Here is a 26,494-nt window from a genome sequence, read left to right on the forward strand (position 1 = left end):
GGTCTATATTACAACAATTTAAAAGGATGCATTGTTTATGACATATTTTAGTAGTTACTAGTTACAGTCATTAACAACATTAGGTATTAACAATTTGGATCTATAGTTAAATATTATGAATTAGGCATCTTTTATTTTGACATGAATAATGTTGATCAACATACACTTGAGATAGGAGTATATACATAGTAAATAACTATATAATGTGTATTATATATGTTATGACTAAAGACCGGATTTATATGTTTTTACATATCGTTACTGGATTTATGCAGTCTTATAAGATTAAAAAATGTGAACGATTCGTTCAATTCCGAATACGTAGTTTTTTTTGCATATTTGAGAATATTTCATAGGTTAGAGAATATTTAACCCATTTAGCATATTTTGGAATATTTTGTAAATTGTGAAAAAAAATGTTGTATTTATTTTGAATTTTAATATTACGGTACCACGAAAAATTTTTGTACATTTACAATTTTTTTTTTTATCATTTCCAACTTTTATTAAGGTGCAATAGTATTCCATTAGAATACGCAACTTTTAATACCTAATTAATATCTCACTATTAAAATAATGTTGAAAAAAAAAATTAAAAAATGCATATTTAAGCAAATAATGAAGTTTATTGATTATTTCTGGATATTTTGGATATTTTAGCATATTTTTTAAATTTTTTGAGAATATAATGAGAATATTTGAAGGTTTTTTTAGAGAATATTAGCATCATCTTTTAGGTATTTTAAGAGAATGTAAATCCGGTCTTTAGTTATGACTTAATATAAACATATGCAATGGAAGACAAAAAACACTAAGTAGCAACAAGTGATGCTGTATCTTTATTTATTTATAATTTTTTTTAGTTGAAAAATTATAAGTTAAAAAAATGTATGAACTGATATATAGTAAGTATTTGTACACTAATAATAGGATCTTGAAAATTAAAATCTAATCGTTAATTAAATGTTTGAATGCTTGATAAGAAAAAGCATAATATGAATAATTATTACGACATTTTTGTCATATTCTTTAATGCCATTCTGGCAGCAGCAATCTTGGCTTTTTTTTTAGACTGACCATATCCATATACAGTCAAACTTTTTTGGTTCGAATGTATCTTTAACTAAATGACAAAGCTTTTATTAAGTGTTTGATTAGGAGGTTCACTGTAAAATAAAAATAAAAATATGATTATTATTAATTTGGTTTCTGTAATCTTATTTTAACTAGTATAGTGGTGTGTAATGGTGAGAGAGGAGGAGGGAGTAAAAATCAGATAAATTCCATCGCTTTTCAAAATAATAACGTAAAAAATTATAACTTGGAGAAGTCTGTTCTGCTGTATAGTAGGCGTCGTGTGCAACTCGTTATTGAGAAGGTCTGACAGTAATAAATGTCTTAAATTTGAATTCAATGGTAAATATACAATAAAAAACAATTTTCTGGGTGGAGACACTTTGTCAGGCTGTATGTCAAGTAGTATATGTTTTATGTTTATATTACAGTTAGTTATTTATTTTTCTATTAGTACTACTTTACTAATTAGGATGGACTAATTTTTACTAAAAAAAAAATAGTAGGTATACAATGTTCCCTGTTGAGAAGTGTTGGCCCGCATATATTTAATAACAATAGTTTGTACATTTCTGGTTTTATTGTTCATGTTATTTTATAGCAAAATTAAAAAAAGTTATGATAAAAAGTTTAAAAGTTATGAAGATACGTCAGGAAATGTGCGGTAGATTTGATTTTGTTTTAAAAAAAATTGAATTTAAAAAGTTAGTCAACCCCCTTTTGAAGAATTTTTTTCCATAACTTAAGACTATCTTATGATGCTGGCTACTTCTTTACGGGACATACAGTATAATACCTATTATTATATTTTTAATTACTATAATATTATACCTACCAGACATTATTTATCGTTGATTGTTATTAACATATTAGTCAATTACCGTGCACCGTAAAACGGTGTGAATAGGTTTATGGTATAGATTGAAAATAGACTAAATATTTTTAAAGTTATGTGAAGTAAATAATATTGCACATAATCGCAAAGAGTTTCATTGTGTATAATATTTGGGAATTACAAAAATAATAGCAAAATAATTATTTTACTTTATAATAACAAACTTCATCAACATTTTAAATTGGTAAAAATTCCAAATTTAATACAAGGTTCCTTACGATAAATTTTTTATGGCAATTAATAAATCTTCGTAAAATCATATTCACCTTTTTATTATAAGCATTAATACCCAAGGTTTGAAAATGTAATACAATGGCATACGCTCAATTTGAGAATTGTTAACTGTTTTTTATAAGAATAAAAAAATAATGTATGTGAAGCCATAAATACATCTCTCATACTTCATACTTTATACATACTCATATTTTGTGAGCATTTGAATAATAATTTATTTTATATACATATTAGACTATCTCTGCTCTGAATCGTTTTTCATCATATGCCTAGGTACACAATTCATCATTGAATTCAAATGTATATTGGTTATAAATAGAAAATGAGGGAACATAGCGTGTGGCGTCACAATTATAAATGTATAACCATGATATAGAAACTAACTTATCTTATATAGGTACTGTAGTATAACCTCAATCAAGTAACCAACCAAAATATGTATACAATTTATAACGCGTACCACTGAAATAACACATCTATATATCCCATCCAAGTCGATACTTTTTTCTCGTCTAACACTTTGCTGTTATTTATATTAGTATGTAAATTGTATGGGCTAAACTCAAAACGGATTTAAGTTAATAAACTAACCTGAAAATTGGTTGTAAATTTGATTTGTATAAAACATCTATAGGATTTGTTGGAAAGTTGTTACAAAATTCGTCTGCAAAAATAAAATAAATTATAAATAATAATACTTAATATTATAATTATGAAATCCATATTTTATAATTTAAAAGGCATTAAACCTTTATAAATAATAATTTAAAAATATATTGAGACTATCAATGTACTTTGAAAGCCCTCAACTTGGTTAAATTAAATATTTTAGTTTTCATTTAAATTAATTTAAATTATGAATTTTTACAATTTAAAGAAAATAATATTATTCAAATAAAATGTATAACTTATTAATGCATAAATTACACGGTAATATTAAAAAGCTTATTAAAGAATTAACTTACTGATTTCTTTTTCCAAAAATCTATACAAAATTGTCCATACAACATTCAAATCTCTATTACAGTCTAAATATATTGCAGCAATTAGTGACTCAAACAAGTCAGCCAATACTTTTGGTGCATCAATACATTTAGCTGCATAAAAATCATTTTCTTCTATAAGACTCATAACCTACAAATATGATAAATTATTGAGCTATATATTTATTTATTAAGATAATAAAATAAAATTTTACTTCTTGGCCAATTTGATAGTTGTTTTTTTGAAAATCTTTATAAAAATTATCAATTGTTTCAGTCATTTTCAGACACGCTGCTAAGAGAAATCTATGCAGTCCTATGCGTGCGCTCAATGAACCAATGATTGTATTATTCACTAGTGAAGATCTGATAACAGTTATTTCACTAGGAATTTTGGTATTTCCATGTTCTATTATATATGATGTAATCAAGAAATCTGAAATATTATTCAAATTCAATGAAGTTCATTGAAAAAGATTTTAGGGAATTACACAGTATGAAACTTTTAGATTTTAAAAATTAATGGTCAACGTATCTATGTATTATTATAATTTTTAAAGCGAAAAAAAAAATCTTCGCATTATACAAATGGTTCTACCAAACGGCAATTTACTGTAGGGCAGCTTTTGGACCATTGATATAGATAATAGACATATTATTGTGATATTGCACTGGGCACCGGCAAAGCCGGTCTGCATATATCCGTTTCAATCTTTGTACTTAAATGTGCTACCAATTATGAAATCAACTCATCAACCAATAACTATAATGATGCATATTATTAATTATGGTTTATCATATCTTTTGTGGTATTATGTATACCTACTCTATATATTTGTATTTATTTTTAGGTATGTATATAATATAAAAACTGTATTTTTGACACATACCTATGGAAATAAATTGAATTAAATTTGTAGATTTTTAATAATACTTCCTAAGTAAAAGAACATATTTTATAAAGGTCAAATAACATGAAAGTTTTAAAATCTAAACTAACATTGACAGTAAAAGTAATTAGAAAAAACAAAAAATATAAATAATGAACCGAATTTGACACGAAGACAACCAGTTGGCCGACACTGTGTTTTTATTAGTATTGTTTAGCCATTTATATAATACAAAAAAATGGAAAGATAAACAAATGTCTATTGAATAATTATTGTATACATTATGTCATAATATTATAACATTTTGTAGGTATAGACAAGTAATAATTTACCAATTATAGCATCACCAAGAAACTCAAGTCTTTGATAACATTCTGAAAGCCCAAATTCATTGGTTGGATGGGTTAGAGCTTGAAGTAATAGATGTTTATATTTAAATGAATAGCCAATTCTTTGTTCAAGTATTTTATATCCAGGCAAAAATTTTGAAATATTTAAATCAGCCTTTAGATTTTTGATTGGTGTAGACTTGAATATATCAATTACTTGTTCTGGTATAATACCCAGACCACGAAGAACCTTATAGCCTACTTCAACTCCACATTTCTAAAATAAAAAAAAAGTTGATTAAAAAAAATATAATAGGTGCGTATTATTATTAATCCTACTTACATATACGTATGTACCAATCAATGATTCTACACAGTCAGCAACAATTTTATCTGAAAATTATTTCTTATGTATAAATAGCTCACCGGATGGTGAATGGACCATTTGTGGTGCATGATGTTGTGTTAGTGGGATAAAGTCCGAAAGAGAGATGGTAGGATGAAGAACAGCGCTTGGAGGGAAGGGTATAAGGGTAAGTAGAAGTAAAACTGAAACAATTGCGTATGATCTTAGAGAAATTAATCGAGAAAATGATAGGGCAACGCATGTTATGAAGATGTGGAATAATGTTAGTAATGTGTGAAGTAAATAGGTTCAATAGTAGGCACATTAGTATATTGGTTGTACAAAATAATAATAGTTTTTGTCAGAAATATGATTGTGTGGACAGGGTCGGTTTGGGTATATTTTTTTACTAGCCCATAATGTGCTATAGTGGCTCATATTGGCCAAATGTTATGAATATTAATAAATAATAATGGCCTTATCACATTTTTTTTCAGTATACTATTATAATATAGCTGTCAAAAAAATCATAATGCGACATTGTGGCCATTTTCTCCTACCAGCCCAAAATGTTAGCGGCACTCTGCGATTTTCTTTAATGCTCGGCTGTCCTACCCGGCCCTGTGTGTGAATGAATGAAGTCGAGAGAAACGAAAGATATTTTGTCTGACAAGGGGATAACATTGAGATTAAAAGGCAGATTTTAAAAAAGCTGTTGTCATGACTGCCATGTGTAATGATCCAAATGTTAAGTAGTGGACAATGAAAGGGAACAGAGGGTGAGTCTAGCAGATATTATAATGCTAAGGTGGATGTGTTCATGTGTAATAATGAGAAATTAATTCATCAGTGGTAGGTAGTGTAGGAGAGGAATAAATTGTAGACAAAATGAGGAAGAATAAGTTAAGATGGATTATGAGGTGAAATGGCTGGGAACCGGGAGGTAGTGAGAGTGGCTATAGAAATTAATGTAGAAGGAAAGAAGGAATGGTGAGAAAGGCTGAAGAAGAGATGGATGGGCAGAATAGTGAATGATACCAAAATAAAGTCCAATGAACAAGGTGGGACAAACTGGACAAAGGTGGCCGAACCTATGAGTTGAGATAAAGAACTGTATAATAATATGTAGTTAGGAGCAAAGGAAAAATAAAAAGATTTATTATACTTTCATAAATTATTTTTAAATTAAGAATAGGTAATATATTAAAAGAAATAATAATAAAATTATTCTATTACTTTTTAAATAAACTTTTTAGTAATTAAGTAATAAACAATATTTTTATTTTTTACCTGTAATTTGATTGTCCTTAGGAATACCTTTTCCCATTATCTGATAATGTGCATCAAGTGAAATATTATTGTCTACAATGGTATCCATATTTTTTTTAGGAATATCAAAGCATGGAGGTATCCAATCCGTATTCGGGTCAAAATGATTTCTAACCTAAATTTGAATTAATATAATTATTTTTTTTTTACAAATATTTAAGCTTTAAGCCTTTAAATACCATATATGATACAATATTTGAATTTCTTCCAACACAACACAAATGTTGATTCCCAACTATTTTCGTTCTTATTATAGTAAGAACTCCTTCATCATGTAATGAACAAGTATCAAATAATAACAATGATGAAGCAAATTTCAGGAAACTATCACCGAATGTTTCCATGCACTCATAATTAAATATATCTTTCACTTTTGGTGGTGTAATAGCCTAAACATAAAAGTTAACAACACTTGTACCTAAGATAAATTTTGATAAAACAATTTTTAATTATTTTTAATAAATTTTAATTTTAATTATTGAGTAATAAAATAAAGAGTGAATAACAATTTACTTCATTTTACGTGATAATAGAAATTTTAAACTTAAAAAAATTAAATTATAAGTATCATTGCATCAAATTTATCATAAAAATACATAATTATTGATAAAAATAATTAAAACAGTTTTTATTAAATTATTGGTAAGAATGCCAATAAAATCAATTAGTAGTTCCCTTTTTTGTTGGTTAGGTTAGGTTACATTATGAACTTTTAATGTAAAAAAGAGAGTCAATTTTAAATTAAATTCCTAAAACACATTTAGAAAAACAAATTAACAACAAGATTATACTAGCAGTACCTTTAAACTAAACAGCATTTATTAATTTTAAATGGATTAGTCAGTGCCCCCCAATCTCTTTGCTTGTATTAATTATTAGTTAAAATATTATTATTATTACTTTCAAAATATCAGACTGCTTAGGCCATATATTTTGTTTTGAAACTTCTTTGCTCAATGGACTCAATATAGGTGGTAGATTGTTCGTTAAATTTAAAGGGTTCATCTTATTCAATTCAATTTCATCTATTTGCTCCTGAAATAATTGATTTCATTTCATTTAACTTACTTGTTCAATCATGTATATAGTATAATTTACTAAATCCAATCATAATAATATATATTTTATGAAGATAAAGTATTAAATAACACTTAAAAGGCAATATTTCAAATAAAAAAATATTATTATAAACTTCTAAGATATCTAAAAATAACAAAATTAATAAGGAAATAATAAATGTATTATATTATTTCACAAGTGATAAATATAATATTTTTTATAGTTATAATTTTATTATACCTAATTCAAAAATAATAATTTTACAACTTAAAATGTCTAGGTAGCAACAAGCTGCAGTTAATCTTATGATAGGTGTAATTTCAAAAGCAAACAAGTAAGCTAATTAAAAGTAGTAAATATGACTTTTTAAATCTTTGCAATACTTATACAGTATTTATGTTTCTATTTTTAATACATTTTTTTTTATTAAAATAAGTTCTACCTACATAAAATCATTTTTCAACCACTGATTTACAATTTTATATTAATGAATAAATTAAATAATTCACAATACGATTATCTTTCATTAAAATGTAGAAGTACTTAGCAAATATAATTTTATATCTATTTTATCCTATACTTTATGACATTCAATAAAATTATTTAGTCATTAATTATTTGTATGAGTAAGTACCTAGGTACTTAACTTTCAATTGTAAAAATGTTATATAAAAACTATAAGTTACAAATTTTCTCTCCTCATTCTATCCTTATTCATTCAAATGCACTGACTTATCATAAGGAATTGGCGTAGACAGGAATTTTAATTTGGGGAGGGACCGAGGGGGGATATATTATATTCATAATGTTTAAGAATAATCACAAGGTAGTTCTCCCTGCATTTATATTATATAATGTATTATATTTTGAACTCCTTTCTAGTAACTTACAATGTGATTTAAACTGCAGTATAAGCAGTGTTTGGAAAGAACGTCGTTCACACGTTCACGTTCATATATAGTGAACGATACCTGAACGTCGCTCGTTTTTTGCAAATAGAACGTGAACGACGTTTATATTTTTAATAAATTTGATCAATTTTTAAGACGTTCAATTTATTTACCATTTAATAAATATTATATGTATAAAATATATTAATTAATTATATTATAACAATAATATTTTAATTTTTCCCATTATGATTCCTATTATATATGTTTGATATTGTTTGCAAAATATATAAATTAATTAAATACGTGAAATTCCAGTATCCTCGGCTAGACAAATAATAGATATAATTGATTTCCACGAATTTCTAATGAACCTAATAGGTTTATCATAATAAGTAGGTACCCTAGTATTTGCTTAATTGTATCACTAGTAAGTGATCCTTATCAAAATGTAACTTAAATAACGTGTCAGATATTAAAAAATTAATTCAGATACTTTGTAAATTGTATATGCTCTAAAGTCTAAATTGTATTTTTATTTTCTGGTTAAGTCAGTCGTATATGTTAATCTGTTTTTAATTTTTATATTGACTGCAGGCTAACGATTCATAAAAAAAATTAAATAAACGACCCAATGAACGCGTTCGTTTTTTAAAAGAATGTAAACGAGTTCATTTTTAAGGACTGAACGTGAATGTGAACGAGTTCATTTTTTTAGTGAATGTTCCGAACATTGAATATAAGTAACACTTAGAAGTTAGAAATAATAAATAATATCTACACTTAGCTACATAGTTTAATAATTGGATAAAAAAACAATGTTAACTAATAATTAATTATATGAGCATTCCTATGGCTTATAAAATAATATTATAGTATCTAATATATTGGAAAAAAATTACTTTATGAATAATATCTATTACAAATTATAACTCATGTTATAATTGTATTTTAGACTTCTAAAAACATATAATTTCCAACAGCTTGGTTTAAGTTGGTTGACTTAGTTAAACTTAGACATAGTTAGTTTATTGACTTGGTTAAGTCAATAAGATGACAAAATACACTCTTGTCTTTTCTCTGTCTTGCAATGTCAATCATAGCAAATTGTACATTGTACATTACAAATAATCCATTTAACTCTGTTAATTATGTTATTAAAGGAAATTGATGTTTTATCAACATTTAAAAGCAAGAATATTATCTAGAGAATCTAGAATATCATCTAAATTTTAATATTTCCAAAAGGATTTCCAAATGCTCGCAATTTGCTTAGAAATGAATATATAAAAAAATTCTAGCTACGGGGCTATTAATTACTAGCTACTAAGTAATAATTTTACCCTTAATTGTCATAATATATTAATTAATTTTAATATTAAACACAACTAGAGTGAAATAGATTATTCTGAACGTAAAATATGCCATAATACCTCTGTGTAAATTGGAGACAATACATATTATAATAATATGTATGACATTGATACCTAATTATTATAAAACTAATAACTAATAAGTAATAGACAATTACCGATTAGGGCTGATTTCATACCTCTTATCTTAAGTTTAAATATTATATAAAAACATATTGTTCGAAGATATTTATAAAAAATTAAGTTTGGTGGGAAAATTGCTTAGTAGCATTTAAAATTGTTGTATATAATAATCATAAAACAATATAATATTTGCTACTAACAAGTTGGGAAGCATCATAGGCGCAATTTGGACAACTGATTTGGGGGGGCTAATTTTTAAAATCAATACAGACCCGCGTAATTTTTTTATTAGGCGAGTTTAAGAATGAATACATTTAAATACTTAGGGGGGGGGGGGGGCTTAAATAAAATTAGGGGGGCTAAGCCCCCCCCCCCCCCCTAGACGCCCCAAATTGCGCCTATGGGAAGCATTATACAATTTGCCTAACTACCTAGGTATTATCATTGAGTATAATATATACAATACTAGCTGTCCCACTCGACATTGTATTTTAGAATCGGAGCAAAGCTTCACATTTCCTATGTTTGTTCATCTTAGAAAGGAATAATATTTTGCTATTTTTTTTTTTTAGATATTGGCTGTAAATAATATTGAAGATGAAGATAATAATGATAATAATGGTAATAATGATGACAATAATATGTCAACAATGTTTAAGACAATGTTTTGACGTGCTTCATTAAATTATGCAAATGCCTGTGCTATTTTAAATGAGTACATAATTTTAGAACATTATTAATTTTCTAAGATGAAGTTATAAATAGGGTCTGAATGACTATGATTAAAAGTCAAAATTAGATAATAATATGCTATGAAACGTAAAAAATGTTCTCTTAAAATAAATAATAATATTATTTAACAACCAAAAGACATAGTACAAAGATATGTTGAAATTATACTACCTACCTATTTAGTAATTTTATTACTAACCTTAATTCTATTAGATGAATTTGATTCTTGATGTTTCTAATATAAATATTCAATTTGATTATTAGCAAATAGCAATTAATGCATATTAAGGAGATTTGTAAGATTTATTTAAAACATTTATTTTACATTTTTATACTCACAATATTATAATTTCTCTCAGGTTGATCATACATAAATGTCTGATAATTTGGAAGATCAGATATTGTTGGTTGAATGTCCTTTTCAATATCTTTAGGATAATTGTTTGGATCAAACTCTAAAACTTCGTTCAAATTAATGTGAGTGTATTTCAATGTTTCATTAATTTCCATTACTTTTTTTTTAATTTTGCTTTCATTAAAAATAAAAATACTATCCATTTCTAATGAATCTTCTGTTGACAAAAAAAATAATAACAAAAAAACTTATCTTAGTAATACTTTCAACTTACTGTTTGTATTGCCTTCTACTACAATATTACACATAGAATTAATTTTTACAAAAAGTTCTTCTGCCAATAATAATTTTTCTAATCGATATAATATAGTTGGCAACATTAAAGCTTTCAACCAATAATCTGATGGGAATTTATGCCATGTACAAAATTCAGGTATAAGTATATTACCCTGTTCAGTTTGTTTGTCAAGTTTATGCAATAGATGTCTAAAAACAAATACAAAAATTATTATTTTGTAATAAAATTCTTCAATATTATACTACCTGGGAGTTAAATAATTTATTTCTGACACATCCAATGATTTTACTTTTATCAAGGGTTGATTTTTATGGGAAACGTGAATGTTATAATTGTCACTGAAGTATTTCGCATAAGTAACATACTCAGAAGACTTTAAAGAACTTTCAGGTGTCTTATCCATGTAAACATCAGTGACAATATATCTCTAAATGTTGAAAATATAAAACTAATATGTATTTAAATTATCAATAATTTTGTAAATATAGGTAATATTTATTTTTGCAATAGGTACATAAAAACAAGTTTTAGACAGGTTTCATAATATGATGTACAAAATATATATATGTAATGACAGATTAAATTAAACATTGCTTAAGATACAATATATTCTACTAGGGTATTAACTATTAATTGATATTTGATATTAAGATTTTGCATAACATTTTGGACTTTGGTTCATAAATAGATTTAAAATAAACTAGGAACAGTATAAAATCCTAAAAAAAAGTTTTTTTTTACCAATGGTTTTTATTTTAATAACTTTTATATTTATTTTATTCTGAAAATGAGGGGTGGAAATCTAAAACATACTATTGCCAAAATTGATAAAATCTAGTTTATAGTAATACAATAAATTGATTGGCGTCTTCAGAATTCCTTGTTGAAAACGTACTATTTCCAGGTCAAATCTGCTATTAAAAATGATTGGTTAATCCAAAGCAAACCTTTTCCATAAACCTACCTACATAAAAATTATATTTAGAAAATCAAAACATACTTTTTCCAGTTTTACACCAAAACGTAGGTAGATACTATAGTCCATGTTAAAAGAATATTGACACCAACCAATAATCATGATCTATACCAAAACGAACTATTTCCAAAACGTACTTTTTTATGCTATGCTAAAATGTATACTATTATCCGTGTTGTAGGTATATATAGGGAAGTAAAAAAGTTAATTAAAAACGTTCTAAAATTTAATTAAAAAAATTGTAATTACTTAACAGGGCCGCCACGGGTTTTTTCCAAAATCGCTTCTTCTGAAAAATCAGTATTTTAACAATAGTAGGTACGTTTTGGATTTCCACCCCTTAATTGATATGCATGCTTAAAATCGACATAACTTTAAAACCAAATGAGATAAAAGATTGCAACATTATTTTCCGTTCTAAAAATTATATAAAATTTCGAAAACTAATTGACAATATTGCGAATAAAATATTGCCTTATAATCTAGATTTGTAACGCACAGGAACTCATGTCATAAGTACATCTTGATAATGAAACATGGATAGTATAAATGTATAATAATAACAATGTCAAATATAAAGCCAATATTTAATTTTAATTATTGGAAATTGATTCTAAACTATTTAAATTTAAATACTAGTTGGTAATGTTGGTACGGATAAAATAATTGTGTTTAAAATAAATAGAAAAAAATATTATTACTTGTACTGGTGATACATTTTTGTACCACAATGAAATTACATGGTTTGAACTGAGATATTCTTCATAAAATTTAGAATTTCTTTGTTCCATAGTAGGTTTTTCATTTGTTTCTACAAATTTGTTTATATTGATAACATTCCAATCCAGATAATAAATATTATCTAAAATATAAAAATATTTAAACATATTTTTATTAGTATTTACATATTTCATAATAAGTTATTAATGAAATACCAAACCTGTCAAAAAAATAGGAACAACTAAGTATGAATTATCTCCATTATCGTAGCTTCTTGCAACATAACTGTTCACGCCCAATACATCCATAAATAATTTGTTATGGAAATTGTCTAGTTCCTTAAGTGTTTTATGGTCAAAACATTTTACATCAACGTTTACCTGTATGCTAACATTAACAATACCGAAATGTGAAAATATAGGAAAACTTGATACCTGTATAAGTATACAAAGAACATGATTATTATTTATTGATTAAATTATTTAAAATAATAATGATTATTAGAGAATTGATGTATATAGTATATGTTATATGTATATTAGATTGTATATTCTGACCAAGACGTGAGGACCAATATTAAACTTTTAAGAATGTTAGGTATTAGGGATAAAAATTTCCGGAAAAAATACAATTTTTTAATTTTCCGTCAAAACTTGGGGTTTTTTCGGAAATGTATTATTTTAATAGTTTCCAATTTTTCCACATTTTCCAAGACTGGGAAAAAAAACGGTTTTTTCCGAAATTTTCCCGAATTTTTCCGGCATTTTGATCCTTATTAGGTATTACATATTTATTTAGTTCTAGTAGATAATAAAATCTAATATGATTTAATAAAATTGTTTTAGAGTTGCACCAAAAACCAAAATCGATTTTCTCAAAAATAACAATTCCCGTTTTTCCTTAATTTTTCTTTTGTTTTTCACGTCGCTTTTGAAAACTACTGTGAAATTTTTACTGTTAACCCCCCAAAGTACCAACTAGATTCACTTTCCTATCAGAAAAGTTACTGTTAAAGAAAATCCAAGCACTTTTACTATGCTAGAAGGTGATAACAGACACAAAAAAAAAAATTAAAAATTAAAAAAAAACACACATTATTGTAAAATCAATACATTCATCGCTTCGCTCAAAATCTAAAATACTGTGTTTTATATTTTTGAAATTTTTGGTTACAGAATTGTCTTAATATACTTACATGGAACTTGGTTTTACATTTTCAATATTTAATTAGATATAAAAGTTGAACATCTTATATAGTTTTAACTACAAAATCATTTTTAAATTTTAAATTTGATAAATGTTGTCAAAAATCAAACTTTAAAAGCTTATAAAAAAAAAATTGTACCCGTGTATTTTTAGTATTTTTCAACTATTATAGTAACAATATATCAAGAGCCTTGAATTAAATTTTCACTTTCATTTTGACACAACAAATTTATTGACATTTATAGAAAAAAAAACTAAACAAATTGAGAATTGAAAATGTTAAAAAACTAAACAGTTCAAAACGGGTCAAAATTGTATCAAGTAAAGGAATTGATAAAATAAACACGTCATGGTGTATATTTTAAGTGTCTACAGTTATTGGTTTTTGAATTAAAACAAAATAAGGAAAATCGCTACATGAGAAATCGAGTAAATATACAACAGGTAATATTGTAAAAATATGAACATCGAAAAATTTAATTTGACACTCTGGTAAACATTTTTTTATGTCAAGATAGACAAACTTATGCGGAATCTTGTATTTTACCTATTTTCCCAAAATACAAAAACCAAAGTCAATAAATTTGCGTAAAAATGTCCGTTTTCCTTCATTTTTATTTTGTTTTTCTCGTCGCTTATGAAAACTACTGGGAAATTCTTACCTCCTCAATGCACAAACTAGATTCAATTTCCCATTGAACAAGATACTGAAGTTGAAAATCGAAGCATTATTTCGATTATTTATCGTGTATACAGACACGAAAAAAAATGTTTAAAAATAACATACATCATTGTAATATCAATACATTCATCGTCCGCTCAGAATCTAAAATTATCCTACTCTGTACTCTGTAGGTACTATATAGGTATCTATAAAATACATAAAATATACCTACATATCTATTTTAAAGAGCTTTGCTTGTTCTAATATAGTTTTATATAAATTTATATTATTTAATATATCATATTAATCCGTTCCTTAATAGTTATAAATGAAAAAAAAAATACTGCTTATACAGACGGCTTATATTTATATAGCCATTGAACAAAATATGTCAAATCTTTTATAAGTATATAATATTTTAGATGTTAATTTATTATATAGATTAATAAGTAGTAATTGTATTTCTATAACACAATAATAAATTGTTGGTTAACTTACTTGTGGTAATTTATTTGATGTTAATATTCCAAATTTTTTAATTGACTTTAATAATTTATAAAATGCTTCGTATTTACTTCTTTTTAGTTGGATGTAATCAGGAACACAGTGAATAACATGTAAATATGATGGTTTATTTACTTGTGGATATGATCCATGTAAGTATGTTGGATTCTATTTAAAACATTCGTAAACAGTTTAGATAACCAAACATATGCCTAATAACTTATAATAATATGAATAATTAAATACAATAACTCACTTCAGAATGCACTATACTCTTAATTTTGTGAGTTTCCGCATTTAATTGATATTCGCCATTAATATCTTTTTCATCCCAATGTGGAAACCATTTAAAATAATTTCGCATAGCATTATTTTCAATAGGCATAGGCCTAAGATCTTCATTTAATGCTCCAATCTTGTACAATTCTATACACGCGTTAAATGCTGCACTTTTTATAGCATCTTTTTTATTTTTACATAATACTCCCTGAACAAATAAAACAATAAACATGAAATTAATTTTAATAGGTACCAAGCTTTAATAACTTTTAAAAATATTAATATATTTACATAAATCTCAATAGTCTTAGTAACACTATTAATTGGTAGTGTTAGTTTGCATTTGTAAGATTTATTTTCATGATGAGAAATATACCGTTCTAGTTTCAAATCCGAGAGTTGATCTTGAAGTAAAGACATACAGTACCTATAAATCATACCAACCAAACAAAAACAAATAAATCAAATATTTATAATAATATACTATAACCTCTACTACTTATTTATAACTTATTTATAACTAGAATCTGGATTTTTATGTTTTTTTATGGTTTCTTTCTGAAGATGATTCACATTTTTTTAACTGTTTACCTTAACTAGTTAATTATTTTTGTTTTGTAACTTAAATTTTTATAGTTAATTATCATTGTCGTGCAGTTAAGTTAATTTTCTTTTCGTGTCATGCGTAATCAACTAGACAATACTGATTCGTTGACTCTTTTTCGATTTTGGCAATTTATTTTCAAAATATATATTATAATAATCTAAATTTTTACACAGTGTGAAACGTCTTGGTAAATGTTTGTATATAACAAAATATTAGGGCAGTTTATTTATTTATTTATTTATGAAACGGGACGAGCCCAATATGTTTTTGACTTAAAAATTAACTTTTTTTTAACTGAGTTAAGTTAATTTTATTTTCCAACTTTAAACTTATTTAGTTAAATTTTTTTTGTTAACTTTTAACTTAACTGAAGACAATTTAATTGAATTAACTTAACTTTCCACAGTTAATTATTTTCATTAACTTGCCCACCTTCACTGTTCTGTCTTTATTTTTTTTGTTTGTTTTTGTTTTTGTTAAACATTTTAATCATAATCATTCAGACCCTATTTATAACTTTATCTAAGAAAATTATTAATGTTCTAAAATTATGTACTGATTTAAAATATCACGAGCATTTGTGTAATTTAATAAAGCATCTCCAACCATTGTCTTGAATAAAATTTTTTTATTATTGCCATCAATGTAAAAATTATCATCTTTGTCATCAATATTTTTTACAGCCAATGTCTAAAAAAAAATAGCAAAATATTATTCCTTTCTAAGATGAACAAGTTATAGGACATGTTAAGCTAGGGAAGCATACATTTTCGATGTCTTTTTCCATTTTATTTAAGTCATCTAGAGTTTCTGTATACTTTGAAATAGACAAATTTGGTACCATAGTAATAAATTTACTAGTAGTAGAACGAGCTCTTCCCTTGGATTGTACGTAAGAAGTAAAATTTTTAGGACTATCATACCTAATAACAACATTGCAACTTTGAATATCAATGCCTTCTTCTAGTACTTGTGATGTTATGAGAACATTAATAATATTAGAGTTAAACCTACAAAAAAAAAAAAAACAATAATTATGAATATTTATATAGTTTATGTATGTTTATATAGTTTATAATATGAATTATAAATTACTTCTTAATAATGTTATTATTTCGTAGTTTTTTATTACCATTTTCTTTGCAATCAGTAGCAAATAATCCTTTTCTCCCAACTACAAACTCACATACAATATTTTTCTGATTATATTCTTGAATGTAATCCTGTTGCATAAATCAAAAAATGATAAAATTAAATCAACTAATTAATTACTAGAATTAACAGTATCTATATCATTATTCTTTTTTTAACATACATTGATATAATGACATAAAGTTTTAGCAGTAGTTCGGCGTAAAACAAATACTAAACAAACGTCAGTGGCTTTTAAAGCTGATAAATTTTCCATTAAATTTTTCACTTTTGGAGATACATTTTTTAATGTAGTTGAATGATCTTTATGAATAATTGAGTGTTTATTCATGTAATTATACAACATTTTTCGAATTATGGTTAATTCTGACAATACCAGAGATAAAATAATAGATTTTTTTACATCTTTACATATTGTTTGTATTTTAACAATTTCCTTTATATAATGTAACAAATTCAAATATGCGATATACGCACCACTATCATTGAGATGCACCTAAAAAAAAAACCATTGTTTATATTTTCTAAAGAAAATTACTATAATTTTACCTCAATGTCTCGAAAATAATTTTCAAATTGATTCGTTGTCTCTTTGTTTTGTAGCTCCAAATCACATATTTGATCAGTTTTTAATTCTGTTTCATTTTTAGATTTACCCTGAATTTTTCCGAGATAATCGACTATTTTTGATATTCTGCATGTGACAACTAATAATTCATCATCCAGAATATGTTCATCAAATAAACATATAGATTCTTTTGGGTGAGCTGAAAAACTATAATTGTTGATATTTAATATTAATATCATATTATTATTATCTTTGTTTTTAATAATTACTTTTGAATATGTTTATCATATTTTGTCTTTATTGTACTATCAAATGTAATTTGCAATTTTTGTAATTCATCTTTAACATTTTTGGTATTTGAGTTAATCAAAGTAGCAGTGAGCCCAAGAATGTGAGGGCGATCATCACTTTTTAAATTAGAATTATGTAGTACTTCCATTATCTGATTTGTAAACCATAATAATAAAAACACATTTTATTTGATTATTTTTTATATTTTTTACTTGTTGACACTAGCACTGAATACCTTCTTAAAGTGGTGCAATGGCACCATTCAACATTAAATGGTTTACTCATTACATAGTATACCAAGTAAATAATTTATTTTATATTTATCTCATTTTCTTATTGTCGTTACCAAAACAAGTGTTCCTTAAATGGTAAGAGGGGGTGAATGAGGAGTTAAGAATTAATAATACCATTTTCACCACATAATAAAAACGTATTTCGGCGCCACTGCTGGTAGATTCAGTGTTTTGGCTGATATGATAATAGGAATTGCCACTTCGATAAGTATAACCTAGGTAGGTAGTTAAGAGGAAAGTCATTAGTAAAACAATACACATAATTTTTATAGATATTACTACATTTTGATAGATGCTACTACAGATTTGGAAGTATAATATTATGCTACTTCTATTTTTTTTTTTTTTTTTTTTTGAAGTACCTAGTTAGTCTGCCACAACCTATGGAGACTTTTACAGATTTATAGTTATATATAATACTCATTGAAAGGCTTCTTCATTTACAGTTTCTGAAATAATTCTGATGTGTGTTTAAAAAGTTTGGAATGGAATTATTTGTGATGGTAGTTTAAAAAATATGTAGTACTAAAGTTTATACACTTTAATCTGTATACACTGTCCCTAAGGCGCAGACAATAGTGAACTTTTTTCTGACCCTGAAACAGGTGCGAAAATTATAGCATGAAATGATTATAGAAGCATAAAAAGATCAAAATTATATACCAATTCATATATTAAGTCATAGAGCAAAACCTATACCTATAAGATTGCCAATAAAAATAATAATAGAGATAATCAGTAGACCCAATTAACCAATTTGAAGGTATTGGAAGACAATATGTTAAGAGCATTGTTGACGAAGCATGTTGAACTTAAATTGCTTATAAAGAAACACAAATTAAAAGTAGCCTTATGCCATTATGTTTATTATTCCAGTGGTTTTTAATCTAATGTAGTTGGTAATTATCAACTTTTAAGTTTGGTAGTATAAGTAAACTTGCCTTGAATTTCAAAACTAAAGTTTAGTTTAAAAATAAATTTATCAGATTTATTTATTTTTACATATTTTTAACACAAGCGACAAACCTAGTACCTACTGATACATACAGACAGTGAGCAGGTAAAAGGAAATAAATCCATTATGGCCATTTTTCGATTTTTACGCCATATATACAAAATCACTTAAACCAGATTATGAGTTTTGCTTCATATAGAATACCCAACAAAAATTGTAGTTAATACATGTTATTCAAAACCTAATAATATTTCTAAAGAGAAAAAAAAGATTTATTATCCTTATCAAAGTATATTCCAAATTTATACTATTTTAAATTTGTATGAAATTCTTAGTTGTATCTATAATAATCAAGATCCATTGGTTCAGAAGGAAAGCGACACTGACTAAACTAAATTTTGTTAAATACCGAGTACTTACCTAAATAATTTGTATAATATAATACTATTATTCATTTTTAAACTTTGTGCATTAAACTAATGTCTTACTATATCTAATTACTATTAATATTAGGTAATTAGGTACTAAATGTGATACATAGCAAAGTAATTTTAATTTAAAGTTACTTTGTCTTTGTTTTTTGTTTGTAATGTATAATGTTATGAGTAAGCAGTGGCGCCGAGTCCTATGTTTAGTTCAGGCCACGGCCTGACCACATTTTTAAGAGTGAAGCGATCTTCAGACCATAGAAATTAGAAAAGGTATTAAAAACTCTATGACTCTTAGACTATAATCACAATAATAAATGTAGGCTTGTAGCCACTGGGGTGGCTTGGGGCTGTTGTATTTTCTTTTGATCTGAGTAAATTTTTACTATATTTAGTATTTTATATTTTTTATATAGATAAGTTAATTTAATTAAATTTTATAATTAGTAAGTTATTTTAAAAAAGTAATAATATTATTTTGTTATTTTCTACAAATTTGAAATTTATATTGTTAATAAACCTTAATACCTAAGTAGGTAGAACATTATGGGTAAACTTTTTTAAATTTTTCCCCAAAATCATACTATGTTATTTACTAAAAAAATATGCTTAAAAAGTAATAAGTCAAACAAAATGATTAAATAATAATAAAATGTGTTTATTATTTATTTATTATTATCTATAATACCTAGAATCTAGATACATAAAATCTAGAATCTTAAAATTATATTAATATATAATAAATGTTCATAATATTATATTAAATTAACTAACTTTTTTAAATGGATGTGATGCTACAGCATGATGACATTCATCAAAAATAAGTAGATTAGCATCCCTGATATGTACGAAACCATAATACAGATTGTTCAAATATATCTGAGCAGTAATCACTAGAATCTAAAAAAAAAAAAAACAAATAAATTCTACTTGGATCTACTTATGAAATAGTAAGTACCTAATGCAAATAAAACTATTTGGTAAAATTGACCGACCCTGTCTTGAGTAAAATAATAAATTATTTTGTATCACACCAAGCCTAAAAATCCTCAATTAAAAAAAAGGGGAAAGTAGGTAATTACTCTGCTGTACAGGTGTTGATGAGGAAAAATCTTTAAAAAAAACATCATGCTTATGTGTATTTACCATTTAATATTTTTGAAGTGCTTTTAATTGTTATAACAACTTATGAGGAACCTGTATTAAATTGTCAAGCTTTTTAACCCACAGAAAAAATGTTCGTCAATATATATTTTATAGAGAAAAACAAAATAAAAACACTTGCCAAGTCAGGGATCAGCATGTAAACTTTCTGGATTTTTAATTTTTAGAAATTTATTAACTGATATCACACTCAAGCGGTATAACAATATGAATCCGGAAAAATGTCTGTTCAAAAATCATTTTCATTTTCATTTAGTGAGATAGATCTCCGAAACCGGATAGCGGATTTCTTTGTTTGGGATCTTGTTAAATTCACATTGGTTGGGAGAAGTGTAGTGAAGATTTTCAGAACTCTATCTTTAATAGTTAATTTACTACAGAACATTAAAAAAAATGTTTTTCAGCTTTACAGCTTTGTAGTAAATTAATGATTGGAGATAAAGTTCTGGAAGTCTTCACTGCACTTCTCCTAGCCAATGTGAATCTAACAAGACTCCAAACAACCAAATCCGTTCTCCGGTTTCGGAAATCTACCTCGCTAAATAAAAATCTAGCAAAAAATAACTCTTTTTTTTTTATGTGAAAAATTAAATAATTTTTTTTTAAAAGTTTTAATTCCACATTTAGTATCTACTTGATTATCAAGTACCCTTTTAATAAGTTTAAGTTATCAACCAACTTTCTAGCTATCATAGGTTAGGAGAAAAGTTAGAAAATAGAAATTTTGGGACTGTTCACGCCAACGTTTTTATGGATTCAAGTGGTTATACCACTTGGGTGTGATATCAAATTTCTCTCATTAATATTTTATATCAAAGCGAGCTAAATTACCCACCTACTAATCATTACTGAATTACATTTTTATTATTTTTATATTTAACACAAATTCTTGATGTTTTAAAAATTCAAACTTTTTTTATTTCAATTATCATATTTACTTGATTATATATCAAGAAAGTAAAACATTTCAAATGTCTATAAATAGTTGAAAAGGGTCAAAATATATTTTGCATAGAAAATCCTAATATACACATTAAACATTCAGTGATAATATTTCAAATATCTTTGGTTATTTGTTATTAAATTACAACAAAATAGTTAAATCGTTCCATGAGAAATCGTTTTCTAGTGTATGGGTGAATACTGAATATCCAATGTCAAAAAAATTCTAACACAAAAAATTAATTTGACTAAATTAAGCAACTTTTTTTTGTGTGTAAGGTAGACAAACATCTTTTGATGATTCTGGTTTAACATTTTCAAATCTTATATGAATAGAACAATTTCTATGAATGTCTAACCCATAATAACTTACAAATGTTTGCAATTTTAACGAGTTTTATAAAAATTGTTAAGTTATGACCTCATAAAAAATTATTGTGAATTTACGCTCTACTATTTTTTTTTATTTCCAATAACAACAACTTATGAGGAACCATTATCTACAATAATTTTTAAAAAAACTAATGAATATCGAAAATTTCTTATGCTCATATAATATATAAATTACTCAAAAAGAGTAAAAATATTTATAAAAATGTATAATATAGATAAAATGCTAATATAAACATTTTGTTAACATTTAAAGTAATAAGATTTTTTATTTTTTAGTTACAACAAAAAACAAAATTGATGTTGTCTATAAAACTGGTTTTTCGTAAAAAAGTTTATGATTTAAATAATCCTGGTACTTACTTGATATTTTTCCAATATTTCATCCCACTTCTTTTGAGAATTTAAGGTAACGCCCATTTCACTACTAAATGCGCCTACATTCCATGGCAAATTACTTCTTAAGTTACTTGCTTGTTGGCTAACAAGTCGTACAGAGTGGACTATAAAAAATGTCCATTTTCTACCATTTCCAATCGGTCTGAAAATGGTTTTAAATATTTTATAATGTTTCTTAGACTTATGAACATTTAAAAAAATTGTTTATATACGTACTTCGTTAAGCATTCTCCCATGTGTTTTATAAGCAATGTAGCTATGTATGTTTTTCCGCAGCCAGTTGGTAAATATAAAATAGTGTTGGATTTTTTAATATCTTCTAAAATCTCAAGTTGATAACTTCGAGGAACCATACCTGAATCATTCTTTAAAAAAAATATAGGATTTAATTCAAGTAGGTATGTTTGCAAATTATAATAATGTAATTTTAATGTAGGTGTAAAATAAATATTGGGTATATAAAATACAACAATTGATTACCTCTGGTGATTGAGCCATTTTCGCAGTAGTTATTTCAAATGGTATTTAAATTAAGAAACAGCAAGTCTTTAACAAAAAATATAATTAAGATACTTAGCATTTTTAAAATTCAGATGCTCATTATCATTCTATTATAATAGATAGGTACTATATATAATGTAATATTATGTTCACCAAACATTGGCCACACTGCCACAGTCTAAAAACATGTAGACATGTAGTGTCTTTAAGTTCTACACCACCTAGACAATATTTTTTTGATCATTTTAAATAGGTATGCAAATTACTTATTTTTGTTAACTGTGTCAGTTATTTCTGCCAAAATATACAAATATCTTGTCAATTATTCCTTGCTATGCGATTATACTATTGATAATAAATTTGAATTTAGTATTAGATATTTTTATATAGATCGATCATGCTACTTTTTTAAATAGTGTTCCTCAACTCTTATAACTTTCGTTTCAAAATGTAAAACGTATGAAATTTAAATGTTGATTATTAGAAATTGAAATTGAAATCATAAATATGGCATGATTGTTTTCAAGTAAACATATTATTAACGAATTCAAATCAGTTTTCAGAATTCTTATCGAGGTATAAAGTCCATTGGTATAGGATATAGATTATAGAAAATATAGTACGTACAAATGACTAATGAGCATACATTGTGACCGAGGTGGTGACTTAAACGAGCGCTGCGTACGGGAGTTCTCACCTATTTACACTAGGTACTGTCACACCCACTTAAGATCATTTACTACACGCGCATTTACACAACGCACATACATGGAATTAGAATACCCATATTGAATCCCTTAAAAACTATCCATTTTCAATCTCCTTAAAAAACTAAATATCCTAAAGAGATATTTAGAGATCTTTAACGATCTAATTATGTGCCTAATTTATTACCCTGATGATACTAATAAAAATACCGTTGAAAATAATATGTAACTATAATTTATAATATGATTGTACTCACCAAAGGTATTCGCTGGATGTAGAGATAACAACGTATGTATGTGCAATCTGTATAGAGATATAATGGTGACTGCAGGCTGCTGTACACGATCAGGGCTCACCAGGGTCAGAGCAACAAAACCGTTACCCCCTCCCTTTTTTTTCATCCACACAGAGTGGTTTTATTGAGTTACATATGCGCACTCTAAATGTTGGGATATGTTTATACGATAATATACGATAATATACCTATACATATCATTATCATAGTTAGTATACTCACATTTTAGAATTCGTTTTGTATAAATTGTTTTATATTATAATATAATAATATTGGCGACGGAAGACTAAATTATTAAATAGTGCCAGTCAAATCAAAATGACAGGATGTGTGATGGGAAAAAAGCACACATTATATTATATATTAGGTACCTATTTGCTACTCACATAATATATGTGTGTTATAGGTATAAGAGTTATACATTTTTCTATATGCTTTGAAAATAAAAATAAGTAGATAGGTAAGTACATTAAAATAAATAAATTCTCAACACGTTAAGTCGTTAAGTATTGACTATAGATACTTGTCCATATCAGACACACAGTCTCTGAGATTTCGAAAAATAGTTTTAAAATATTTTTTTTGTCCCGTTGAGTAAAATAACCCGTGGCTGTGATTATTTTGTAACTCGGGGTCGTGCGATCATGGTCTCCATCAGTCACTGCAGCCGTCACCTATCCACCCTTACCCACTGAAGGTCACATGCGTAGTCATCTGTCAAACAGGCATCTGCGCCACGAAAACGTGTCACCGACTTTAATTTAAGTAATAGATTGTTATTTATATGATAATATTATACTGGACCTCGCTATGCTTGTATTTATACGTAAATCGAACGCCTATTATAATATTACTGCATAAGTTTGGCTACCATCATAGGCACAAATAGACCTAAGTCATTATATTGATTGATAAAAATCCTATAGGGATATAATAAAAATATATAATAATTTTATTTTATTATAATATATTTTAAGTACATATAATATTTAATATTATATGGTTCACGGCCTAGTGGCCGCGGCACTTGGGTTGGGAATCGCTGGTCTAAGTAATACATACCTGTTACTAGATGCCAACTAATTGTGTATGACACCCTCCACGTTTCACGACATTTTTTACTGACATATTGACTGCACTTCCAAATAATCTGAAAATCGTAAAAAAATTCTAGTATATAATTTTTATTCGTTTGGGACGCGATCAATTTTTTGACTATTTACCAATATTAAACACTTGTATACACACGGATACGTATCAAAAACTCGTTAGTCACTTTTGTCGTAGAAATACCGGGAAATATACTTATTATGTTTTGCCGTGTAGCCGAGTGTAGTTCCGACGAATATTATTAGAATATAATATATTATTATTTTGTTTATACCAGTGATACCACGATATACAATATATTTACTAATTCAATTAAAATATAAAATTGAAATTTGAAACAATATTTTGTATACAAAACTCAAATACAATTCATTTAAACGAAAACGTAGAATGTTATAAACAGTTATATTATTTGTCTTACTTTGAAATCAGCACCATATTTTTCTCTCGTAAAAGCGAAACCGTTGTCTATTAATACATACAATTTGCCTATTGCAGTTTTTTAAATATTCAATGCCATTTAAAATAAAATTCAATGCTGTCACCAATACAATATATATGGGATCTTTACCAGTACTGGCGATCGAGCACTGGCCAAGTACTGATAGTTATACTGGTGCACTCTTTGGCTGATAGGTGTGCAACTACTAGCATTTAATTTCTTAAAATAATTATAAAGGGATCCAATGGCTCTCCAGATTCACTCACCCGAGTCAACTGTAAAGCACTTTCAATTCATTCACGTTCATCCTATCATTTTAATGTACACATTTGCTGCACCGATTATTCCTCTTATTAACCGGTATCAAGATTTTGCGTATTGCAATTAGGACCCATCGTTTAATTGTTTGTAATTATATTAAGTATTGTTGTTGTCTTTATTACCTAAATAAATTGATTACCAAATTTGTTTATTTTTAATTGCTTTATTTTTTTGGGCCATCGTTGTATAGGTATATAAATAAAATATGTACTCGTAAGTATGATATTTTGTGTATTACATGTTATGACATAAAAAATGTTTACTACAATATTTTCAATATATTTCTTCACAATCAAACAGCTGTCATTCTTGTACCATTTTAATTTTGAGTTAGTGGTTATTTGTTCGCATGATGCAATTGGTTAGAATATAAGGTACCTATCGTAAGTTTAAAAAAATGCAAGTAACTTGCAGACTATAATTATCTAGCTAGGCACGACAAAATCAAATTTTGAATTATCAAATAGATATCTATTTTACAAATCACTCTCGTATCACGTAGTTAGTAGGAACATATGTTACGAACCACTGGTCTGTTTTTCAATTTACTTTAAACAGTGCTAAAAAAAATACGTTTGAAAAATAACAAATAATGTGCATTATTCAAATGCATATTTAAGCTTCTACAATTAAAATTTTAAAAATCAATCTTTGATCTGACCTGCAAAA

The 26,494-nt window shown here is 26.2% G+C and overlaps 1 protein-coding gene across 1 annotated transcript; it reads right to left on the reverse strand.

The window, feature by feature from the left end:
- Positions 1 to 1,006: 1,006 nt before the first annotated feature.
- Positions 1,007 to 22,801, reverse strand: LOC132939452 (endoribonuclease Dicer-like). Its single transcript, XM_061006623.1, is given in 27 exon segments — positions 1,007 to 1,166; positions 2,795 to 2,867; positions 3,169 to 3,337; positions 3,402 to 3,622; positions 4,409 to 4,682; positions 4,749 to 4,987; positions 6,039 to 6,195; positions 6,260 to 6,469; positions 6,981 to 7,115; positions 8,987 to 9,041; positions 10,583 to 10,829; positions 10,887 to 11,098; positions 11,156 to 11,337; positions 12,588 to 12,748; positions 12,827 to 13,040; positions 14,975 to 15,148; positions 15,237 to 15,467; positions 15,551 to 15,686; positions 16,423 to 16,478; positions 16,633 to 16,876; positions 16,962 to 17,089; positions 17,182 to 17,514; positions 17,568 to 17,793; positions 17,856 to 18,028; positions 20,328 to 20,453; positions 22,413 to 22,590; positions 22,665 to 22,801. Coding segments are annotated over 27 exon segments (4,851 nt in total).
- Between the last annotated feature and the right edge of the window lie 3,693 nt (positions 22,802 to 26,494).

Source organism: Metopolophium dirhodum, chromosome 1 (genome assembly GCF_019925205.1).
Source record: "Metopolophium dirhodum isolate CAU chromosome 1, ASM1992520v1, whole genome shotgun sequence".
Taxonomy (NCBI): Eukaryota; Metazoa; Arthropoda; class Insecta; order Hemiptera; family Aphididae; genus Metopolophium; species Metopolophium dirhodum.